Source organism: Carcharodon carcharias (genome assembly GCF_017639515.1).
Source record: "Carcharodon carcharias isolate sCarCar2 chromosome 38 unlocalized genomic scaffold, sCarCar2.pri SUPER_38_unloc_2, whole genome shotgun sequence".
NCBI classification, from domain to species: Eukaryota; Metazoa; Chordata; class Chondrichthyes; order Lamniformes; family Lamnidae; genus Carcharodon; species Carcharodon carcharias.
The window spans coordinates 1,431,500-1,456,289 of record NW_024470786.1 but is presented as its reverse complement, the minus strand read 5'-3'; the positions used below and the strand labels follow the sequence as shown (position 1 = coordinate 1,456,289).

The window sequence follows — 24,790 nt, the reverse complement described above, 5'->3', positions numbered from 1 at the left end:
AACAGCGAGACTTCGGTACAGAGAGGTTTAAACAGCGAGACTTTGGTACAGAGAGGCTTAAACAGCGAGTCATCGGTACAGAGAGGTTTAAACAGCGGGTCTTCGGTACGGAGAGAGGTTTAAACAGCGAGTTTTCGGTACAGAGAGGTTTAAACAGTGAGACTTCAGGACGGAGAGGTTTAAACAGTGAGGCTTCAGTACAGAGAGGTTTAAACTGAGACTTCAGTACAGAGAGGTTTAAACAGCGAGTCTTCGGGACAGAGAGTTTAAACAGTGAGTCTTCAGTACAGGGATCATTAAGCAGCGAGACTTCGGTACAGAGAGAGGTTTAAACAGCGAGTCTTCGGTACAGAAAGGTTTAAACAGCAAGACTTCAGTAGAGAGAGGTTTAAACAGCGAGTCTTCAGGACAGAGAGGTTTAAACAATGAGTCTTCAGTACAGAGAGGATTCAACAGCGAGACTTCGGTACAGTGAGGTTTAAACAGCGAGACTTCGGGACACAGGTTTAAACAGCGAGTCTTCAGGACAGAAAGGTTTAAACACTGAGACTTCGGTACAGAAAGAGGTTTAAACAGAGAGACTTCAGTACAGAGAGTTTTAAAGCGCGAGTCTTCGGTACAGAGAGGTTTAAACAGTGAGACTTCAGTACAGAGAAGTTTAAACAGCAAGACTTCAGTACAGAGAGGTTTAAACAGAGACTTCGGTACAGAGAGGTTTAAACAGCGAGACTTCGGGACACAGAGGTTTGAACAGCGAGTCTTCGGGACAGAGACTTTTAAACAGTGAGACTTTGGTACAGAGAGGTTTAAACAGAGAGACTTCTGTACAGTGAGGTTTAAACAGCTAGACTTAAGGACAGAGAGGTTTGAACAGCGAGAGTTCAGTACAGAGAGGTTTAAACAGTGAGTCTTCAGTACAGAGAGGTTTAAACAGTGAGACTTCAGGACAGAGAGGTTTAAGCGGTGAGGCTTCAGACAGAGAGAGGTTTAAAAAGCGAGTCTTCATTAGAGTGAGGTTTAAACAGCGAGGCTTCTGTACAGGGAAAGTTTTAAACAGCGAGTCTTCGGTACAGAGAGTGGTTTAGACAGCGAGACTTCTGTGCAGTGAGGTTTAAACAACGAGACTTAAAGACAGAGAGTTTTAAACAGCGAGACTTCAGTACAGAGAGGTTTAAACAGTGAGACTTCAGGACAGAGAGAGGTTGAAACAGCGAGTCTTCGGTACAGAGAGAGGTTTAAACAGCGAGACTTCAGAACAAAGTGGTTTAAACAGCGAGGCTTCGGTACAGGAGAGGTTTAAACAGTGAGACTTCAGGACAGAGGGGTTTAAACAGCGAGGCTTCGGTACAGAGAGAGGTTTAAACAGCAAGACTTCAGGACAGAGAGGTTGAAACAGCGAGACTTCAGTACAGAGAGGTTTAAACTGTGAGACTTTGGGACAGAGAGGTTTAAACAGCACGACTTCAGTACAGAGAGGTTTAAACAGCGAGACTTCAGTACAGAGAGTTTAAACAGCGAGTATTCAGTACAGAGAGGTTTAAACAGTGAGTCTTCGGGACAGAGAGGTTTTAAACAGCGAGACTTCAGGACAGAGAGGTTTGAACAGCGAGAGTTCAGTACAGAGAGGTTTAAACAGCGAGACTTCGGTACAGAGAGGTTTAAACAGCGAGTCATCGGTACAGAGATGTTTAAACAGCGGGTCTTCGGTACAGAGAGAGGTTTAAACAGCGAGTCTTCAGTACAGAGAGGTTTAAACAGTGAGACTTCAGTACAGAGAGGTTTAAACAGTGAGACTTCAGTACAGAGAGGTTTAAACAGTGAGACTTCAGTACAGAGAGTTTTAAACAGCGAGTCTTCGGTACAGAGAGGTTTAAACAGTGAGACTTCAGTACAGAGAGGTTTAAACAGTGAGACTTCGGTACAGAGAGAGGTTTAAACAGCGAGTCTTCGGTACAGAAAGGTTTAAACAGCAAGACTTCAGTAGAGAGAGGTTTAAACAGCGAGTCTTCAGGACAGAGAGGTTTAAACAATGAGTCTTCAGTACAGAGAGGATTCAACAGCGAGACTTCGGTACAGTGAGGTTTAAACAGCGAGACTTCGGGACACAGGTTTAAACAGCGAGTCTTCAGGACAGAAAGGTTTAAACACTGAGACTTCGGTACAGAGAGAGGTTTAAACAGAGAGACTTCAGTACAGAGAGTTTTAAAGCGCGAGTCTTCGGTACAGAGAGGTTTAAACAGTGAGACTTCAGTACAGAGAAGTTTAAACAGCAAGACTTCAGTACAGAGAGGTTTAAACAGAGACTTCGGTACAGAGAGGTTTAAACAGTGAGGCTTCAGGACAGAGAGGTTAAAACAGCAAAACTTTGCGAGAGAAATTAAAACAGGGAGACTTTAGGATAAAAGTTCAAACAGAGAATTTGGGAGAGAGAAGTTAAAACAGTGATTCTTCAGGCAGAGAGGTTTAAACAGTGAGTCTGCGGAACAGAGAGAGGTTTAAACAGCAAGAATTCAGGAGACAGAGGTTAAAACTGCGTGACGCCGGAAGAGAGGTTAAAATAGTGAGACCCGTGCTGTGCCTGTCCTGGGAGTGTTTGATGGGGACGCTATAGAGGGAGCTTTACTCTGTTTCTAACCCCGTGCTGTACCTATCCTGGGAGTGTTTGATGGGGGCAGCGTAGGCGGAGCTTTACTTTGTATCTGACCCTGTGCTGTACCTGTCCTGGGAGTGTTTCATGGGGACTGTGTAGAGGGAGAGTTACTCTGTATCTAACTCCGTGCTGTACCTGTCCTGCGAGTTTTTGATGGGGACAGTGTAGAGGGAGCTTTACTCTGTATCTAACCCCATGCTGTACCTGTCCTGGGAATGTTTGATGGGGACAGTGTAGAGGGAGATTTACTCTGTGTCTAACCCCGTGCTGTACCTGTCCTGGGAGTGTTTGATGGGGACATTGTAGAGGGAGATTTACTCTGTATCTAACTTTGTTTGCATGTGTCTTTCAGGAGCGAGATACGCAGGATATCTTGCTAACGTTGAAGACCACTCCACGTTCAATGCAGATACTCCTGGAGAACAAAGTCAAGGAGCTGAAGGATGATTTTCATAAGCATCTGAGATCAAGTGAGGAGGAGACAGCCAGTGAACTTAATGATTTGGACAAACTACTGAGGAATGATCTTTACTCGTTCTCCAAGTTTTGGAACTTGCAGTTCATTAGAGCATTGGAGAAACTGAAGCAGCAGAAGGTGGAAGAGTTTGAAACTTATATCAACAAGCAGGTATTTCCGATAAAACATAAAATGAGATTCTTAATGAGAGAATGTAGAGAGACCTTTCCTTCATATCTAACCCCATGCTTACCTGTCCTGGGAGTGTTTGATGAGGACAGTGGAGAGGGAGATTTACTCTGTATCTAACCCCGTGCTGTACCTGCCCTGGGAGTGTTTGATGGGGACAGTATAGAGTGAGATTTACTCTGTATCTAACCCCGTGCTGTACCCGTCCTGGGAGTGTTTGATGGGGACATTGTAGAGGGAGATTTACTCTGTATCTGACCCCGTGCAGTATCTGCCCTGGGAGTGTTTGATGGGGACAGTGTAGAGGGAGTTTTACTCTGTATCTAACCCTGTACTGTATCTGTCCTGGGAATGAATGTTGTTGTCAATGTAGAGGGAGCTTCACTCCTCTGTATTTATCCAATTGTGTGCCTGTCCTGGGAGTATAACATACGCACACGCACGTACACACACACGCACACACACCTCTCTCTGTCTGGCCCCAGTCCAAGTCTCTCTCTCTCACTGCGGCTCCACTCTATCTCTCTCTCTCTTTCTGGCCCCACTGTCTGTCTCTCTGTCTCTCAATTTGTCTCAGCTGTCTCTCCCTCTCCATCTCTCATCCTCTTTCTGACTCTGCTCTCTCTGTCTTTGCTCCCTCTCTGGCTCTGCTCTCATTATCTCTAACCCTCTCTCTCTCACTCTATCTCCCACTCTGTCTCCGCTCTCTCGCCCTCGCTCTCTCTCTCTCCCACTATTTCTATCTCTCTCTTTCTCTTTCTGGCTCCACTCTATGTCTGTCTGTCTCTCACTGTGGCTGAACTCTCTCTCTCTCTCTCACTCTCTCTTTTTCTGGCCCCACTCTATCTCTATCTGCTTCTCAATGTGGCTCAACTCTCTCTCTCTCCTCGCTCTTTCTCTATCTCTCTCTCTTTACCTGGCTCCGCTCGCTTTCTCTCTACGGCTCCACCCTATCTCTATTTCTCTCTCACACTAGCTCCGCTCTCCCTCACTCTCTCTCTCTCTCTCTCTTTCTGGCCCCACTGTACTTCTCTCTGTCTCTCAATGTGTCTCAATCATCTCACTCTACTCTCTCCCCTCTTTCTGTCTCTCTCTCTCTCTGGCTTCGCGCTCTCTGTCTCTCTCTCTCCCTTTCAGGCTCTGCTCTCTGTCTCTTTCTTTTTTTCTCTCTCTCTCCACTCTCTGTCGCCCTCTGGCTCCACTCTATCTCTATTTCTCTCTCGCTCTGGTTTTGCTCTCTCTCTCACTAGTTGCGCTCTCTCTCTCTCTATCTCCCTCTCTATCTCTCACTCTGACTCTGCTCTCTTCAACTCTCTCTCTCTCTCACTCAAACTCCGTTCTCTCTCTGGCTCCACTCTATCTCTGTCTGTCTCTCACTGTGGCTCAACTTTCTGGATCTCTCTCGCTCCCCCTTTCCCTCGCTTTCCCGCTGCCTCTCTGGCTCCACTCTCTATCTCTATCTCTGTCTCTGCCTCTGCTGTCCCTCTCTCTCCCTCTGCCTCTTCTCTCTGTCTGTCTCTCTCTTTCCCTGGCTCCAAGCCCTCTCGCTATATATACCACTGGCTCCTCTCTCTCTCTGTCAGTCTCTCCCTCTGACTCTGTTCTTTCTGTCTGTTGTTCTGCTTGCTCTCTCTTTCGTTCTCTAGCTCTGCTCTCTTTCTCTCTCTGTGGTTCCACTCTCTTTCTCCTTCTCTGGCTCCATTGTTCTCTGGCTCGGCTCTCTCCCTCCCTCTCTCCCTCTGGCTCCTCTCTCCTTCTGTCTGACTGTCTCTGTCTGTCTGACAGTCTCTCTCTCTCTCTCTCTCTCGCGCTCACACAGTGGCTGCACTTTCTCCATCTCTCTGGGTCCACTGTCTCGATCTCTATCTCCTTCTCTGTCTCTCTCTCTCCCTGTCTCTCTCTAACCCTGTGACTCTGCCCTCTCTCTCTCTCTCCCCCTCCATCTCTGTCTCTCTCTGGCTCCACTCTATATCCATATCTCTCACACTCTGGCTCCGCTCTCTCTCTCTCTCTCTCTGGCTCCACTCGATCTCTGTCTCGCTCTCACTCTGGCGCCAATCTCTCTCACTCTATCTCTCTGGTTCTGCAGTCTCTCTTTCTCTCACTCTGGCTCAGCTCCCTCTCTCCCTCTGACTCTCTGTCTCTGTCTCTCTCTGGCTCCTCTCTCTCTCTCTCTTTGTCTGTCTCACTCTGGCTCTGTTTGCACTCTCTTTCTGTCTCTCTGGCTCTGCTCTCTCTCTCGCTCTCTCTCTCTGTCTCCCTCTCTCCCTGCCTCTGCTCTTTCTTTCTCTAGTTCTGATCTTTCTTTTTTTCTCTCTCTCTCCCTCACTGTCTCACACACGGTCTCTATCTCTCTAACCCTATGACTCCTCTCTTGCTGTCTCTCTCTGGCTCATCTCAATCTGTATCTCTTGCTCACTCTGGCTCTGCTATCTCTCTCTCTCACTCTGGCTCCATTCTCTCTGGCTCCACTCTATATCTATCTCTGTCACATTCTGTATCCGTTGTCTATCTCTCCCTCTCTCACTCTGTATCTCTCTCCCATTCTCTCTCTCTCTCTCATGCTGGCACCACTCTCTCTCTCTCTATCTCTCTGGTTCCGCTCTCTCTCCCTCTCTGACTCCGTGCTCTTTATCTCTCTCCCTCTCACTCTGCCTCTCTCCCTCTCTCCCTCTGGCTCAGCCCTATTTCTATCTCTCTCATTCAGGGTCCTCTCTCTCTATATGTCTCTCTCCGGCTCCTCACATTTCCTGAGACAGACAGATTTACTCTGAAACTAACACAATGCTTTCCGTGTTCTTCAGGAGCAACATTTGTACAGTAACAATGAGATCTTGAGAAACACTCCAGTGTCGATGAGGAAGCGTCTGGAAAGAAAGTCCAAAAGCGTTCTGGAGGAATTTAAGAAGCACATGGGAGAAAGTGGAAAGGAGCTGCTGAGAGAACTTCCTGATCTGGATGATAAATTGCAGCAAGAAACAGAAAAATGCATTAAGTATTATACCCAAAGTTTTGAGAACGAGATAGAAAAACTAAGAGCGGAGAAGCTGAAGGAGTTCGAACAATACGTGGAAGAGCAGGTCAGTCCGATTCCAACAAACCATTCGGTTTGTGAATGGAAAAATGCAAGGGGAGCTTTACTCAGTATCTAACCCCGTGCTGTACCAGTCCTGGGAGTGTTTGATGGGGACAGGGTAGAGGGAACTTTACTCTGTATCTAACCCCGTGCTGTACCTGTCCTGGGAGTGTTTGATGGGGACAGGGTAGAGGGAACTTTACTCTGTATCTAACCCCGTGCTGTACCTGTCCTGGGAGTGTTTGATGGGGACAGTGTAGAGGGAGATTTACTCTGTATCTAACCCCGTGCTGTACCTGTCCTGGGAATGTTTGATGGGGACAGTGTAGGGGGAGCTTTACTCTGTATTTAACCCCATGCTGTTCCTGACTGAGAGAGCTGGATGGGGACAGTGCAGAGGGAGATTTACTCTGTATCTAACCCCGTGCTGTACCTGTCCTGGGTGTGTTTGTTGGGGACAGTGCAGATGGAGATTTGATCTGTATCTAAACCCGTGCTGTACCTATCCTAAGAGTGTTTGATGGGGACAGTGTAGAGAGAGCTTTACTCTGTATCTAACCCCATGCTGTACCTGTCCTGGGAATGTTTGATGGGGACAGTGTAGAGGGAGTTTAGTCTGTATTTAACCCTGTGCTGTACACGTCCTGGGAGAGCTGGATGGGGACAGTGCAGAGGGAGATTTACTCTGTATCTAACCCCGTGCTGTACCTGACCTGGGAGTGTTTGAAGGGGACGCTGTAGAGGGAGCTTTACTCTGTATCAAACATCGTGCTGTATGTGTCCTGGGAGTGTTTGATGGGGACAATATAGAAGGAGATTTACTCTGTATCTAACCCCATGCTGTACCTGTCCTGGGAGTGTTTGATGGGGACAGTGTAGAGGGAGATTTACTCTGTATCTAACCCCGTGCTGTACCTGTCCTGGGAATGTTTGATGAGGACAGGATAGAGAGAGATTTACTCTGTATCTAACCCCGTGCTGTACCTGTCCTGGGAATGTTTGACGAGGACAGGATAGAGAGAAATTTACTCTGTATCTAACACCGTGCTGTACCTGTCCTGGGAGTGATTGATGGGGACAGTGTAGAGGGAGATTTACTCTGTATCTAACCCTGTGCTGTACCTGTCCTAAGCGTGTTTGATGGTGACAGTACAGAGGGAGCTTTACTCTGTATCTAACCCCATGCTGTACCTGTCCTGGGAGTGTTTGATGGGGTCAGTGTAGAGGGAGCTTTACTCTGTATCTAACCCCATGCTGTACCTGTCCTGGGAGTGTTTGATGGGGATAGTGTAGGGGGAGCTTTACTCTGTATTTAACCCCGTGCTGTACCTGACTGGGAGAGCTGGATGGGGAGAGTGCAGAGGGAGATTTACTCTGTATCTAAACCCGTGCTGTACCTGACCTGGGAGTGTTTGATGGGGACAGTGTAGAGGGAGCTTTACTCTGTATCTAACCCCGTGCTGTACCTGTCCTGGGAATGTTTGTTGGGGACAGTGTAGGGGGAGCTTTACTCTGTATCTATCTCCATGCTGTACCAGTCCTGGGAGTCTTTGATGGCGACCGTGAAGTATGTGCTTTACTCTGTATCTAACCCTGTGCTTTACCTGTCCTGGGAATATTTGATGGGGACAGTGTAGAGGGAGATTTATTCTGTGTCTAACCCCGTGCTGTAGCTCTCCTGGGAATGTTTGATGAGAATGGTGTAGAGCGGGCATTACTCTTTATCTAATGCTATGCTGTACCTGTTCTGGGAGTATTTGATGGGCACAGTGTAGAGAGAGATTTACTCTGTATCCAACCCCATGCTGTACCTGTCCTGGGAATGTCTGATGTGGGCGGTGTTGAGGGAGCTTTACTCTGTATCTAACCCCGTGCTGTACCTGTCCTGGCAGTGTTTGATGGGGACAGTGTAGTGGGTGCTTTACTCTGTATCTAACCCCGTGCTTTACCTGTCCTGGGAATGTTTGATGGGGACCGTGTAGAGGGAGATTTATTCTGTGTCTAACCCCGTGCTGTACCTGTCCTGGGAGTGTTTGATGGGAACAGTAGAGAGAGAGCTTAACTCTGTATCTAACCCCGTGCTGTACCTGTTCTGGGAGTGTTTGATGGGGACGGTGTAGAGGGAGATTTACTCTGTATCTCTCCCCGTGCTGTACCTGTCCTGGGAGTGTTTGATGGGGACGGTGTGGAGGGAGATTTACTCTGCATCTCTCCCCGTGCTGTACCTGTCCTGGGGGTGTTTGATGGGGACAGTGTAGAGGGAGATTGACTCTGTATCCAACCCCGTGCTGCAACTCTCCTGGGAGCGTTTGATGGGGACAGTGTAGGGGGAGATTTACTCTGTATCTCTCCCCGTGCTGTACCTGTCCTGGTAGTGTTTGATGAGGATACAGTAGACGAAGCTTTACTCTGTATCTAATCCCGTGATGTGCCTGTCCTGGGAGTGTTTGATGGGGACTTTGTAGAGGGAGATTTACTCTGTGTCTAACCCCGTGGTGTTCCTGCCCTGGGAGTGTTCGATGGGGACAGTGTAGAGGGAGATTTACTCTGTATCTAATCCCGTTCTGTACCTGTCCTGGGAGTGTTTGATGGGGACAGTCTACAGGGGACTTTACTCTGTATCTAACCCCGTGCTGTACCTGTGCTGGGAGTGTTTGATGAGGATCCAGTGGAGGTAGCTTTACTCTGTATCTAACCCCGTGCTGTAGCTGTCCTGGGAGTGTTTGATGGGGACACTGTAGAGGGAGATTTACTCTGTATCTAACACCGTGCTGTACCTGTCCTGGGAGTGTTTGATGGGAACAGTAGAGAGAGAGCTTAACTCTGTATCTAACCCCGTGCTGTACCTGTCCTGGGAGTGTTTGATGGAGACAGTGTAAAGGGAGCTTTACTCTGTATCTAACCCCGTGCTCTACCTGTCCTGGGAGTGTTTGATGGGGACCGTGTAGAGAGAGATTTACTCTGTATCCAACCCCATGCTGTACCTGTCCTGGGAGTGTTTGATGGGGACGGTGAAGATGGAGCTTTACTGTGTATCTAACCCCGTGCTGTACCTGTCCTGGGAGTGTTTGATGGGGACAGTTTAGAGGGAGATTGACTCTGTATCTAACCCCGTGCTGTACCTGTCCTGGGAGCGTTTGATGGGGACAGTGTAGGGGGAGATTTACTCTGTATCTCTCCCCGTGCTGTACCTGTCCTGGTAGTGTTTGATGAGGATACAGTAGACGAAGCTTTACTCTGTATCTAATCCCGTTCTGTACCTGTCCTGGGAGTGTTTGATGGGGACATTGTAGAGGGAGATTTACTCTGTGTCTAACCCCGTGGTGTTCCTGCCCTGGGAGTGTTCGATGGGGACAGTGTAGAGGGAGATTTACTCTGTATCTAATCGCGTTCTGTACCTTTCCTGGGAGTGTTTGATGGGGACAGTCTACAGGGGACTTTACTCTGTATCTAACCCCGTGCTGTACCTGTGCTGGGAGTGTTTGATGAGGATCCAGTAGAGGTAGCTTTACTCTGTATCTAACCCCGTGCTGTATCTGTCCTGGGAGTGTTTGATGGGGACAGTGTAGAGGGAGATTTACTCTGTATCTAACCCCGTGCTGTACCTGTCCTAGGAGTGTTTAATGGGTACAGTGTAGAGGGAGCTTTACTCTGTATATAACCCCGTGCTGAACCTGTTCTGGGAATGTTTGATGGGGACAGTGTAGAGGGTGCTTTACTCTGTATATAATCCCTTGCTGCACCTTTCCTGGGAGTGTTTGATGATGACAGTGTAGAGGGAGCTTTACTCTGTATCTAACCCCGTGCTGTAGCTGTCCTGGGAGTGTTTGATGGGGATAGTGTAGAGGGAGATTTACTCTGTATCTAACACCGTGCTGTACCTGTCCTGGGAGTGTTTGATGGGAACAGTAGAGAGAGAGCTTAACTCTGTATCTAACCCCGTGCTGTACCTGTCCTGGGAGAGTTTCGTGGGGACAGTGTAGACGGAGATTTACTCTGTATCTAACCTTATGCTGTTCCTTTCATGGAAGTGTTTGATTGGGACAATATAGAGGGAGCTTTACTCTGTAACTAACCCCGTGATGTACCTGTCCTGGGAGTCTTTGATGGCGACCGTGAAGTGGGTGCTTTACTCTGTATCTAACCCTGTGCTTTACCTGTCCTGGGAATATTTGATGGGGACAGTGTAGAGGGATATTTACTCTGTATCTCTCCTCTTGCTGTACCTCTCCTGGGAATGTTTGATGGTGACAGTGTAGGGGAGCTTTACTCTGTATCTAACCCCGTGCTGTACCTGTCCTGGGAGTGTTTGATGGGGACAGTGTAGAGGGAGATTGACTCTGTATCTAACCCCGTGCTGTACCTCTCCTGGGATCGTTTGATGGTGACAGTGTAGGGGGAGATTTACTCTGTATCTCTCCCCGTGCTGTACCTGTCCTGGGAGTGTTTGATGGGGACATTGTAGAGGGAGATTTACTCTGTGTCCAACCCCGTGCTGTACCTGTGCTGGGAGTGTTTGATGAGGATCCAGTGGAGGTAGCTTTACTCTGTATCTAACCCCGTGCTGTATCTGTCCTGGGAGTGTTTGATGGGGACAGTGTAGAGGGAGATTTACTCTGTATCTAACCCCGTGCTGTACCTGTCCTAGGAGTGTTTAATGGGGACAGTGTAGAGGGAGCTTTACTCTGTATCTAACCCCGTGCTGTAGCTGTCCTGGGAGCGTTTGATGGGGATAGTGTAGAGGGAGATTTACTCTGTATCTAACACCGTGCTGTACCTGTCCTGGGAGTGTTTGATGGGAACAGTAGAGAGAGAGCTTAACTCTGTATCTAACCCCAGGCTGTACTTGTCTTGGGAGTGTTTGATGGGAATGGTGTAGAGCGGGCATTACTCTTTATCTAATGCCATGCTGTACCTGTTCTGGGAGTATTTGATGGGGACAGTGTCGAGAGAGATTTACTCTGTATCTAACCCTGTGCTTTACCTGTCCTGGGAGAGTTTCGTGGGGACAGTGTAGACGGAGATTTACTCTGTATCTAACCCCGTGCTGTACCTGCCCTGGGAGTGTTTGATGGGGACAGTGTAGAGGGAGCTTTTCTCTGTATCTAACCCCGTGCTGTACCTGTCCTGGGAGTGTTTGATGGGGACGGTGTAGTGGGTGCTTTACTCTGCATCTAACCCCGTGCTTTACCTGTCCTGGGAATGTTTGATTGGGACAGTGTAGAGGGAGCTTTACTCTGTATTTAACCCCGTGCTGTACCTGTCCTGGGAGTGTTTGATGGGGACAGTGTAGAAGGAGATTTACTCTGTATCTAACCCTGTGCTGTACCTGTCCTGGGAGAGCTGGATGGGGACAGTACAGAGGGAGCTTTACTCTGTATCTAACCCCGTGCTGTACCTGTCCTGGCAGTGTTTGCTGGGGACAGTGTAGGTAGTGCTTTACTCTGTATCTAACCCCGTGCTTTACCTGTCCTGGGAATGTTTGATTGGGACAGTGTAGAGGGAGCTTTACTCTGTATCTAACCCCGTGCTGTACCTGTCCTGGGAGTGTTTGATGGGAACAGTAGAGAGAGAGCTTAACTCTGTATCTAACCCCGTGCTGTACCTGTCCTGGGAGTGCTTGTTGTGGACAGTGTAGAGGGAGATTTACACTGTATCTCTCCCTGTGCTGTACCTGTCCTGGGAATGTTTGAAGGGGACCGTGTAGAGGGAGATTTACTCTGTATCTAACCCCGTGCTTTACCTGTCCTGGGAGTGTTTGATGGGAACAGTAGAGAGAGAGCTTAACTCTGTATCTAACCCCGTGCTGTAGCTGTCCTGGGAGTGTTTGATGGGGATAGTGTAGAGGGAGATTTACTCTGTATCTAACACCGTGCTGTACCTGTCCTGGGAGTGTTTGATGGGAACAGTAGAGAGAGAGCTTAACTCTGTATCTAACCCCGTGCTGTACCTGTCCTGGGAGAGTTTCGTGGGGACAGTGTAGACGGAGATTTACTCTGTATCTAACCTTATGCTGTTCCTTTCATGGAAGTGTTTGATTGGGACAATATAGAGGGAGCTTTACTCTGTAACTAACCCCGTGATGTACCTGTCCTGGGAGTCTTTGATGGCGACCGTGAAGTGGGTGCTTTACTCTGTATCTAACCCTGTGCTTTACCTGTCCTGGGAATATTTGATGGGGACAGTGTAGAGGGATATTTACTCTGTATCTCTCCTCTTGCTGTACCTCTCCTGGGAATGTTTGATGGTGACAGTGTAGGGGAGCTTTACTCTGTATCTAACCCCGTGCTGTACCTGTCCTGGGAGTGTTTGATGGGGACAGTGTAGAGGGAGATTGACTCTGTATCTAACCCCGTGCTGTACCTCTCCTGGGATCGTTTGATGGTGACAGTGTAGGGGGAGATTTACTCTGTATCTCTCCCCGTGCTGTACCTGTCCTGGGAGTGTTTGATGGGGACATTGTAGAGGGAGATTTACTCTGTGTCCAACCCCGTGCTGTACCTGTGCTGGGAGTGTTTGATGAGGATCCAGTGGAGGTAGCTTTACTCTGTATCTAACCCCGTGCTGTATCTGTCCTGGGAGTGTTTGATGGGGACAGTGTAGAGGGAGATTTACTCTGTATCTAACCCCGTGCTGTACCTGTCCTAGGAGTGTTTAATGGGGACAGTGTAGAGGGAGCTTTACTCTGTATCTAACCCCGTGCTGTAGCTGTCCTGGGAGCGTTTGATGGGGATAGTGTAGAGGGAGATTTACTCTGTATCTAACACCGTGCTGTACCTGTCCTGGGAGTGTTTGATGGGAACAGTAGAGAGAGAGCTTAACTCTGTATCTAACCCCAGGCTGTACTTGTCTTGGGAGTGTTTGATGGGAATGGTGTAGAGCGGGCATTACTCTTTATCTAATGCCATGCTGTACCTGTTCTGGGAGTATTTGATGGGGACAGTGTCGAGAGAGATTTACTCTGTATCTAACCCTGTGCTTTACCTGTCCTGGGAGAGTTTCGTGGGGACAGTGTAGACGGAGATTTACTCTGTATCTAACCCCGTGCTGTACCTGCCCTGGGAGTGTTTGATGGGGACAGTGTAGAGGGAGCTTTTCTCTGTATCTAACCCCGTGCTGTACCTGTCCTGGGAGTGTTTGATGGGGACGGTGTAGTGGGTGCTTTACTCTGCATCTAACCCCGTGCTTTACCTGTCCTGGGAATGTTTGATTGGGACAGTGTAGAGGGAGCTTTACTCTGTATTTAACCCCGTGCTGTACCTGTCCTGGGAGTGTTTGATGGGGACAGTGTAGAGGGAGATTTACTCTGTATCTAACCCTGTGCTGTACCTGTCCTGGGAGAGCTGGATGGGGACAGTACAGAGGGAGCTTTACTCTGTATCTAACCCCGTGCTGTACCTGTCCTGGCAGTGTTTGCTGGGGACAGTGTAGGTAGTGCTTTACTCTGTATCTAACCCCGTGCTTTACCTGTCCTGGGAATGTTTGATTGGGACAGTGTAGAGGGAGCTTTACTCTGTATCTAACCCCGTGCTGTACCTGTCCTGGGAGTGTTTGATGGGAACAGTAGAGAGAGAGCTTAACTCTGTATCTAACCCCGTGCTGTACCTGTCTGGGAGTGGTTGATGGGGACGGTGTAGAGGGAGATTTACTCTGTATCTCTCCCCATGCTGTACCTGACCTGGGAGTGTTTGATGGGGACAGTGTAGAGGGAGCTTTACTCTGCATCTAACCCCGTGCTGTATCTCTCCTGGGAATGTTTGATGGGAATGGTATAGAGGGGGCTTTACTCTTTATCTACCCCTGTACTGTCCCTGTCCCGGGTGTGTTTGATGGGGACAATATAGAAGGAGATTTACTTTGTATCCAACCCTGTGCTGCAGTTTTCCTTGGAGTGTTTTTGGGGACAGTGTAGAGGGAGATTTACTCTGTATCTAACCCCGTGCTGTACCTGTCCTGGGCGTGTTTGATGGGGACGGTGAAGATGGAGGTATACTCTGTATCTAACCCTGTGCTGTACCTGTCCTGGGAATATTTGATGGGGACAGTGTAGAGGGAGATTTACTCTGTATCTAACCCCGTGCTGTACCTATCCTGGGAGTGTTTGATGGGGACAGTGTAGAGGGAGATTTACTCTGTATCTAACCCCGTGCTGTACCTATCCTGGGAGTGTTTGATGGGGACAGTGTAGAGGGAACTTTGCTCTGTATCTTACCCCGTGCTGTACCTGTCCTGGGAGTGTTTGATGGGGACAGTGTAGGGGGAGATTTACTCTGTATCTAACCCCGTGCTGTACCTGTCCTGGGAGTGTTTGATGGGGACAGTGTAGGGGGAGATTTACTCTGTATCTCTCCCCGTGCTGTACCTGTCCTGGGAGTGTTTGATGAGGATCCAGTGGAGGTAGCTTTACTCTGTATCTAACCCTGTGCTGTATCTGTCCTGGGAGTGTTTGATGGGGACGGTGTAGAGGGAGCTTTACTCTGTATCTAACCCCGTGCTGTACCTGTCCTAGGAGTGTTTAATGGGGACAGTGTAGAGTGAGCTTTACTCTGTATATAACCCCGTGCTGAACCTGTTCTGGGAATGTTTGATGGGGACAGTGTAGAGGGTGCTTTACTCTGTATCTAACCCCGTGCTGTACCTGTCCTGGGAGTGTTTGATGGTGACAGTGTAGAGAGAGCTTTACTCTGTATCTAACCCCGTGCTGTAGCTGTCCTGGGAGTGTTTGATGGGGACAGTGTAGAGGGAGCTTTACTCTGTAACTAACCCCGTGCTGTACCTGTCCTGGGAGTGTTTGATGGGGACCATGTAGAGGGAGCTTTACTCTGTATCTAACCCCGTGCTGTACCTGTCTTGGGAGTGTTTGTTGCGGACGTTGTAGGGGGTGCTTTACATTAATCTCACACTTTTCTTTTGTGGTATTCAGGTGCAAGATACCAGCCAATGGTTCAACGTTTTGTGGACCTCGCCAAGTTCACTGCAAGAAAGACTGGAGAAGAAGGCCAATGAGTTGACTGTCAGCTTTCTGCGTTGTCTGGGAGATAGTAACGCATACTACGACTCTACGGTTTCAGCTTGGCACAATGATGTGAGAAAACATTTTCATTCTGCATATGAAACATTCAGCAAAGTTCGCGAGGGCAAAGTTTTCACGTTTGTCGTTGCTGGTACCGTTGTAGTGTGTGTATGTGCGCTTGCCAATATGCCAGCACTTGCGTGTTCGTTAACTGCTCGCATGGTATTTCGCCGTGTTGGGCTATTCTCAATTCAAGGAGTGCTTTTGAGTGTAAGCCTTTCTGTTTTGCGTGCTTCGAGCAGAATAGGGAGAAAAAATCAGAGTCAGTGATTAGATTTCAAATGACAAATGCTCCTCAACTGTCAGGCGAAGATGAGGACGTCACAACTGACCTGATATTATGCCCATTTCCAGAAATGAAAACAACCACAATTCACTGTTGATATGCTTTAAATAAAAATAACATTTCTTCCATACAATCAGTTGCAGTCAGTGACATATTTGATGTCAAGCAAAAATGCTTCTGGTGTGTATATCATTTCACATTCGCATGTCGACCATGACTCACTGAGTTTCACTTCTCCTCTCTCAGATTATTGTACAAGAGGCTAGATATTGTGTCGGAGGGTCAGTGCTGAGGGAGCGCCGCACTGTCGGAGGGTCAGTGCTGAGGGAGTGCCGCACTGTTGGAGGGTCAGTACTGAGGGAGCGCTGCACTGTTGGAGGGCCAGTAATGAGGGAGCGCCGCACTGTTGGAGGTTCAGTACTGAGGGAGCGCTGCACTGTCAGAGGGTCAGTGCTGAGGGAGCGCCGCACTGTCAGATGGTCAGTGCTGAGGGAGCGCCGCACTGTTGGAGGGTCAGTGCTGAGGGAGCGCCGCACTGTCGGAGGGTGATTGCTGAGGGAGTGCTACACTCTCTGAGGCATTGTTTTTTGGTTGAGATTTTAATCCCGAGGGATCTGTCTGCATTCTCAGGTGGGCAGAAAAGATCCCACAGAAAGATGTTGCTGCAGGTAAACAGACACATGTACAGATGTGGGGAGGGAGAGAGAGAGAGAGAGAAATACAGAGAACAGCGATAAGGAGAAAGGTAAATGGAAACGAGAGAGAGAAAGGGAGAGTGAGAGAAAAATATATAGAAACCCCGAGAAAGAGACAGAGAGATAAAGATAAGGGTACAGAGAAACCCCAGAGAGAGATATAGAGACAGAGAGAATTTAGTCACCTGGAAAACTGTGCATCGTTTTGGTCTCCATGTTTAAGGAAGGATATCCTTGCGTTGGGAGGCAGGACAGTGAAGGTTCACCCAATTGTTCCCTGGGACGAGGTTGGCGTCCTGTGAGTAAATCGGGTCTACATTCTCCGGAGATATGAAGAATGAGAGGTGATCTGATTGAAGGGGTTTGACAGGGTGGACACTGAGAGGTTGTTCCCCCACCCCCACCCCCCCCACCCCCCCCACCCCTGGCTGGGGAATGGAGAACGCGGAGGCGGGGAGGAGGGGGCACAGTCTCAGGGTAAGGGCTCAGCCATTTTGGACTGAGACGAGGAGAAATCTCTTCACTCAGAGGGTTGGGAACCTTTGGAATTCTCTACCCCAGAGGGTTGTGGATGGTCCTTCACTGAATATATATTTAAGGTTGAAGTAGAAAGACTTTGGCCCCTGAGGGAACCGAGGGATATGGGAGTGGGGCTGGAAAGTGGAGTCGAGGCTGAAGGTCAGCCGTGATTGCATTGAAAGGGCAGACTCAAGAGGCTGAATGGTCCACTCCTGCTCCTGTCTCTGATGTCCTTATGTGCTTATGTTCAGTCCCCAGGCTGTGATCACTCACCTCTTTCAGCTTCGAGTGCTCAGAAATCACACCCTGACCTGTGGTTTCTGGGAAAACAGGAAGACATCCCACTGCATTCTCAGTCTAAGTACTTCACTACACGTGTCTGTGGTTCCTATTTTTGGTCTCTTTAGCTTACCCATATGGGGTCACGTGTCTCTATACCCACCACGAGAGGATCCGGTGCCCTATAACGAATCCTTGAGAATGTCAACAGATCCCTCGGGATTAAAATCTCAACCAAGGTCAGAAATGGGGATGTTCACTGATGATCGCACAATGTTCAGCATCATTCGCGACTCCTCAGACACTGAAGCAGCCCATGTCCAAATGCAGCAAGACCTGGACAATATCCAGGCTTGGGCTGACAAGTGGTGAGTAACATTCACACCACACAAGCGCCAAGCAATGACCATCCCAACAAGAGAGAATCTAACCATCACCCATTGACATTCAATGGCATTACCATCACTGAATCCCCCACTATCAACATCCTGGGGGTTACCATTGACCAGAAACTGAACTGGACCAGCTATAAAAATACTGTGGCTACAAGAGCAGGTCAGGGGCTGGGAATCCTGCGGAGAGTAACTCACCTCCTGACTCCCAAAGCCTGTCCACCATCTACAAGGCACCAGTCAGGACTATGATGGAATACTCCCCACTTGCCTGGATGAGTGCAGCTCCCACAACACTCAAGAAGCTCGACACCATCCAGGACAAAGCAGCTCCGCTTGATCGACACCCCATTCACATTCACTCCCTCCACCACCAACGCACAGTAGCAGCAGTGTGTGTACCATCTACAAGATGCACTGCAGCAACTCGCCAAGCCTCAGACAGCGCCGCACAAACCCATGACCTCTACCATCTAGAAGGATAAGGGCAGCAGACAAATGGGAACACCACCACCTGGAAGTTCCTCTCCAAGCCGCTCACTATCATGATTTGGAAATATATCGGTCGTTCCTTCACTGTCGCTGGGTCCAAATCCAGGAACTCCCTCCCTAACAGTGCTGTGGGTGTCGGGGGCTGGAGGTGGTTCCAGAGATAGGGGGGGTTGTAGAGGGCTTGAGAAGGTTACAAAGATAGGGAATGTTGTAGGGAATGGAGGAGGTTACAGAGATAGGGAGGGTTGTAGGGGCTAGAGGAGGATGCAGAGGTAAGGAGGGTCATGGGGCTGGAGGAGGTTACAGAGATAGGGCAGAGTGTAGTGGCTGGAGGTTACAGAGATAGGGAGGGTTGTAGGGGCTGGAGGAGGTTACAGAGATAGGGAGGGTTGTAGGGGCTGGAGGTGGTTACAGAGATAGGGAGGGTTGTAGGGGCTGGAGGTTACAGAGATAGGGAGGGTTGTAGGGGCTGGAGGAGGTTACAGAGATAGGGAGGGGTGTAGGGGCTGGAGGAGGTTACAGAGATAGGGAGGGTTGTAGGGGCTGGAGGAGGTTAGAGACAGGGAGGATTGTAGGTGCTGGAGGAGGTTACAGGATAGGGAAGGTTGTAGGTGCTGGAGGAGGTTACAGAGATAGGGAAGGTAGTAGGTGCTGGAGGAGGTTACAGAGATAAGGGAGGGTTGTAGGGGCTGAAGGAGGTTACAGAGATAGGGAGGGTTGTAGTATCTGGATGAATTTACGGAGAGAGGGTGGATCATGGTCCAGGGAGGGAGTGAAAGAAAGCACTATCAGTTTAAAATCAAGGCGTTGCCAGGCAATGAGCCATGGTAGAGCAGACAGTGCAGAGTTATGTGTGAACGAGATTCTGTCTGTGTGAGGATACAGGCAGCACCTTGGTCTGATTTCCAAATTCCCAGGGAGGATTTGAGAGTCTAGTGTTTGTCCAGAATTGTTGATCTCAATGATGAGCCTGGAAACTGCCTTACTGGAGCCCGAGGTGCTGTTACTCAGGCTTGTTTTGGTCTTCACTGCAAGTCTGCTGGCCGAGGACAGGGAGGTCAGCGTGAGAACAAGGCGGTGAATTAAAAATGCCTGGCCATTGGAACATCACGGTCACACCAGCGGACTGAGCGGAGGAGTTCCTGCCAGCGGTCACCCAGTGTTTGGTCTTCCCATTGTTGAGGGGTATTTTTCAGGCTGGAGGAAGGTTTATTGTGGAGTTCCCCAGGGGTCGGTATTGGGACCCTTGCTCTTCCTGATATATATTAATGATCTAGATCTTGGTCTGCAGGGGACAATTTCAAAGTTTGCGGATGACACAAAACTTGGGAGAATTGTAAACTGTGAGGAGGACAGTGTAGAATTTCAAAAGGACATTGATGGAGTGGGCAGATAGGTGGCAGATGAAGTTCAATGCAGAGAAGTGTGAGGTGATACACTTCGGGACAAAGAACGTGGAGAGACAGTGTAAATAAAGGATACTACTCTAAAGGGTATGCAGGAGACGTGAGACCTGGCTGTATATGTGCATAATTCATTAAAGGTGGCAGGACAGGTAGAGAGAGCTGTTTCTAAAGCACACAGTATTCTAGGCTTCATTAATAGGGGCATAGAGTACAAGAGCATGAGGTTTTGATGAACTTATATAAGGCATTGGTTAGACCTCAGCTGGAATATTATGTACAGTCTGGGCGTCACACTATAGGATGTGACATTGGAGAGAGTGCAGAAGAGGTTTACTAACATGGTTCTGGGGATGAGACACTTCAGTTATGAGGATAGATTGAAGAAGTTGGGACTGTTCTCCTTGGAGAGGAGAAATGCTGGGAGGGGGCTTGATAAAAGTTTTCAAAATCATGAGGGGGTCTGGGCAGACCAGATAGGGACACTGTTCCTGCTCAAGAACCAGAGGGCACTGTTTTAAAGTCTTTTGCAAAAGGAGCAAATGCTAGGTGAGAAAAAGCTTCTTCACACAGCGAGTGGTTGGGGTGTGGAATGCACTGCCTGGGAGTGTGGTGGAGGGTCAAATAGAAACAACGTGCAGGGGTACAGAGAAAAGGCAGGAGACTGGCACTAAGTTCGAATGCTCAGAGAGCCAGTGCAGACAGGATGGGCTGAATGGCCTCCTTCTACACCACAATGATTCTGAGATTCATTTGGTTTGGCCAGGGACTTCCATGAGTCAGCAGCCTAGGAGAGTATATGGCACCTCACGGTGCCTACTGGCTGAAATCTGAAATGGAAACTCTCTTCCAGCATGTTTAAAGATTGCCTTATAGATCACAACCATCTGGGTTCCCAGGTCAGGGGCTTCAGTGACATGGATCGATTGGAGAAGTTGGGACTGTTCTCCTCGAAGAGAAGGCCGAGAGGCAGATTTGAGTGTGTTCAAAATGATGAGGGAGTCCAAGGCAGAGTAGGTAGGGAGAAACTGCGCCCATTGAGGGAAGGATCAAGAGCCAGAGGGACACAGATTGAAGGCGATGGGTAAAAGGAGCAATAGAGACATGAGAAACTTTCAGGCAGCGAGGGGTTAGGACCTGGAATACGCTGCCTGAGAGTGTGGGGGAGGGAGGGTCAATCGAGGGGTTAGGATCTGGAATACGCTGCCTGAGAGTGTGGGGGAAGGAGGGTCAATCGAGGGGTTAGGATCTGGAATGCGCTGTCTGAAAGTGTTGGGGAGGGAGGGTCAATCGAGGGGTTAGGACCTGGAATGCGCTGCCCGAGAGTGTGGGGCAGGGAGGGTCAATCGGGAATGGGGTTGTTAGCGGGAAAGGAAGAATGTGCAGGGGAAACAAAGAGAAGGCGGGGGAGAATGGCACAGAGAGAATTGCTCACTCGGAGAGATGGTATGGAGACGACAGGCTGAATGGCCCCCTTCTGCACTGTAATAATTCTGCTTTAGGTCCATTGATCCTTGAATAAAAGGTTAAGGCAAGTCTAGACGTTGCTTATGAAGGCTTATGTCCACTTCCCAAAATATATTTTATTCATAAAATCACATTACAAAAGGTGCAAATTCGATTCTTCCATGTCTGGACACGACTCATTACTTTTCCGGTCATAGTTAATATTTACCACAGAGCCTTCGCGTCACGCTCACAGCCAGAGGGCTTATCCAGATTCCCAGTCCCTTGGTGTACCATCACGTCGATGGCCGTCCCGAGCTTTAGCGGCCCTCGGACCGTGACAGTCCACAACACTCGGGTCGTGGGCCGCTCTTGGCGCCGGAAGGCCTGCGGACTTTCGGGCAGAGCGAGGTGGTCATCGCCACTGTTCAAGGTCCTCCGGCCGCAGTTGATGCTCATCGCCGGGTGCATCCCCAAGAACAGCCCGTCGAGTGCAGAGTCCCGCCACCCTTGCCTTTAAGAGCCAAGGCGTGGATCCAACGAGCATCTTGCCGGGGCTGACGAAAGGTTGAGCGGACTGACTGGGATCGTTTTTCTCAGGTCAGACGTGGAAGGAATTCGGGCATGGTAAATAAGTAAACTACAAGGCCAATAAATTGTAACAGGGTGGAAATCTTTATTAAGCACAGCCTAGTCTGGTCGGCTTCTCTCCCTATATTGCTGAAGAGCTTTGCATCTCTCAATAATCAGGACACACACAAGAACACCAAATTTCATACTGCACTCATCAGGACAAACACAAGAACACCAAATTTCATACTGCACTCATCAGGACAAACACAAGAACACCAAATTTCATACTGCACTCATCAGGATAAACACAAGAACACCAAATTTCATACTGCACTCATCAGGATAAACACAAGAACACCAAATTTCATACTGCACTCATCAGGATAAACACAAGAACACCAAATTTCATACTGCACTCACCAGGACAAACACAAGAACACCAAATTTCACACCGCACTCATCAGGACAAACACAAGAACACCAAATTTCACACTGCACTCATCAGGAAAAACACACGAACACCAAATTTCATACTGCACTCAACAGGACACACACACTAACACCAAATTTCATACTGCACTCCTCAGGACAAACACAAGAACGACAAATCTCAAACCAGTGCAACAAACTCAGATCGCAGGAAAAAAGGGTTGATTGGGGTATCAAGAAGAAAACTCCAGGCTCCCCGGTAATTCGATGAAGGGGCAAGGGTTGAACAGAATCCTTTTGTCTGCAAGTGCATATGAATGTATGTCGTTCCCAATGAGCCTCTTCACAAGCTCGACGCATTGGTCTTAAATCGATCGCCAGTGCAGATCCTGGCACACTCGGGGATGTTCAAGTGCTGCCCAGTCGGGGAATCATGTCACACAGTCAACGTTTTGTTTCAGGGCTTTGCAAGCGCCGCGTGGTCGAGTACAGCCTGGATTTTGCTCTACTACACACTGAAGGAACAAAGCGCGCTCCCTGCTGCAACGAACATGGGTTTCCAGCTCCTTTCCTCACACCCGACAGCCCAAGTCTTGTGGCACAGCGGGTAGCTCCTCTCAGCCACAAGCTCCGGCGTCCGAGTCCCACCCCAGGACAGGAGCCTTTTATAATGTAGTCAAACAGGTTTGAGTATCAATCTGCATATCCTTCCAACACACACACACGCTCACTGCAGGTGGTCAGAGATGTCTGGTCAGCCACGTGATGGTATGACTGTTGGAGCCTTTAGCATCACTATCTATAGGTCTAAAGCTACAGCACGCATATAAAAAGGGTCTTTTCCACAGCAACTGAATTAGTGACTTCATCTCGCTGCAAAGTCAATGCACAATTTGATTCTAAAAGTATCATTTTTCTGCTGGGCAGGGTAGATTTAATTGATGGGTACAAAATCATGACAGGCTTGAGACAGAGCGAATCGGGGCCACAATTTACCTCAGCCAAGGGGGATCAAATATCACAAGGGCATTGTGACGAACTCCAGCATTTGCCAGAAGCTTGTACCTTTGAGATGCTCCCTTCTAAGCAAAGTGAAGCTAAGCCAGTTCTGAAAATATTATGAGGGAAGGTGGGTGAATTGGAATTCCTGCCTATGAGATCATTTCTGAGAAGTGACCAAACCTGGCTCTGCAAATGAAAGCTAGGACACCAAACAAGTAGAGGCGCGTCGTGAGAAACCAATGAGGAGGGTGGGGATTTCAACCTTGTGCTGGCCAAACAGACTCCTGGCTTTCACTAGAAACGCAGGGCTCTCTGAAAAGGTCAGTTTTTGCGGCTCGACTGAATAGGGGACACAGACCGGAGCGCTCGGTGCAGCAACGTGCAAGCTAGCTCAGTAACAGGCCGAAACTCAAAGGTGGTGCTGGAGAGCGCGGCATCGGAGCCAGAGGTTACCAGGCTGTGAAACAAAGTCGCTTTCGGTGTTTGAAACAGAAGGGTGGAAAGTTCCAGTACCAGGACCATCATGACCAGGCAGTCCGTAGTTGGTGATAAATGCATGCAGGCAGCAAATTCAGAAAGAAGCCGTCAGTGAGAGATGCCCCAAGGATCCAATTCAGCGAGAACAGGGGGGCGGGGGGGAGCAATGCCACGAAGTGGGGTCAAGATTTTAAAGGACATTTTGAGGCTGCCTGAGGTGCGATGGAGGTGCTGGGAGCAAGGCTGAGAGGTTGAATCATACTTTATTGCCCAAGCTATTTGGAGCATAATTCACTTGTCGAAATACCACTCGTCTGTTCATATTCACTCAAGTTCTGTCGATTTGGAGAAATTGCAAGTGAAATCTTGTCCATCAGTTGGGTATGTTTGGGGGTTTCAACTCCAGGACCTGGGATTGCTGCAATGTCTGGGGACGGTGGGCAGAGGGAGGGGGATGGACGGTACCCCACCCCCGAGCTAATTTCACTGGACAAGTAACCCGGAGGCCCAGGCGATAGCTCTGGGGACGTGGGCTCAAATCCCACCACGGCAGTTGGAATTGAGAAGGTTCAATTGCTGAATCTAAATATTCAGAATTAAACAACGAACAAAAGCTGGAAGCTAATCTCAGTCGGTGGGGGAGGGGGGGCCGTGAAACACATCAGCGGTTGTTGTAGAAACCCACCTGCTTCAGTTGTAGCCTTGGTGGGGGGGGGGGGAAATCTGCTGTCTTTACCTCCTCCGGCCTACACGTGAGCCACAGTGATGTGGCCCCGAGCCTCTGTAACTGCCCCTCAGGAACGGCCCAGCAAGCCACGGACTTGGGGCTGGAACGTGGGGTTAAAAACGAGCGGCTGGTTTCCTTTTGCCTCTTTATTTTGGGGCCAGTGCAGGCACAACGGGCTGAAGGGCCTCTTTCTGCACCGTCCCCTATGGCAGTGTAGAAAATAAATATCTCCAAGGTGATCGGTCTCCGGGGTGAGGGTAATATTGGTAGAGTTGGAGGCGAGGGAAACGTTTCTGTCGAGTGACCTGGACCTCACAGCCTGCGAGGGTGGTAGGGGCAGAAACTGTCAGCACATTCTCTCTCCACCCCCCCACCAGCTCCTGGGCTTTGGACTGGGGGGGCTGCCTAACTCACTTGATGGATAATCTTGTGCTCGCGTGTTACGAGGCGAAAGACATCGGTACCTTTCCTCGACAGGATGCGCAGCTTTTGAGAACGGGTCGGGAGACTAAAGGTCCGCTCCTTTGGCTTGGCTGCTGGCAGCCTTCCAAATCGAGGCCACCAGGAGGCGCCGCCCCCCCCCCCCCCCCGCACCCCTCTCGGAACGAGGACCAGTCCACCAGGA

At 49.2% G+C, this 24,790-nt stretch overlaps 1 protein-coding gene across 1 annotated transcript in view; it reads left to right on the top strand.

Moving 5' to 3' along the window:
- LOC121274794 (reticulocyte-binding protein 2-like) overlaps window positions 1–15,864 on the top strand; it is a 105,862-nt gene extending 89,998 nt beyond the window's left edge. Inside the window, exons 4-6 of the mRNA XM_041182146.1 lie at window positions 3,003–3,278; window positions 6,101–6,376; window positions 15,296–15,864. Coding sequence (XP_041038080.1) covers window positions 3,003–3,278; window positions 6,101–6,376; window positions 15,296–15,715 — 972 coding nt within the window. The 3' untranslated portion in view covers window positions 15,716–15,864. The remainder of the gene's footprint in view (window positions 1–3,002; window positions 3,279–6,100; window positions 6,377–15,295) is intronic.
- The last annotated feature ends 8,926 nt before the right edge of the window (window positions 15,865–24,790 follow it).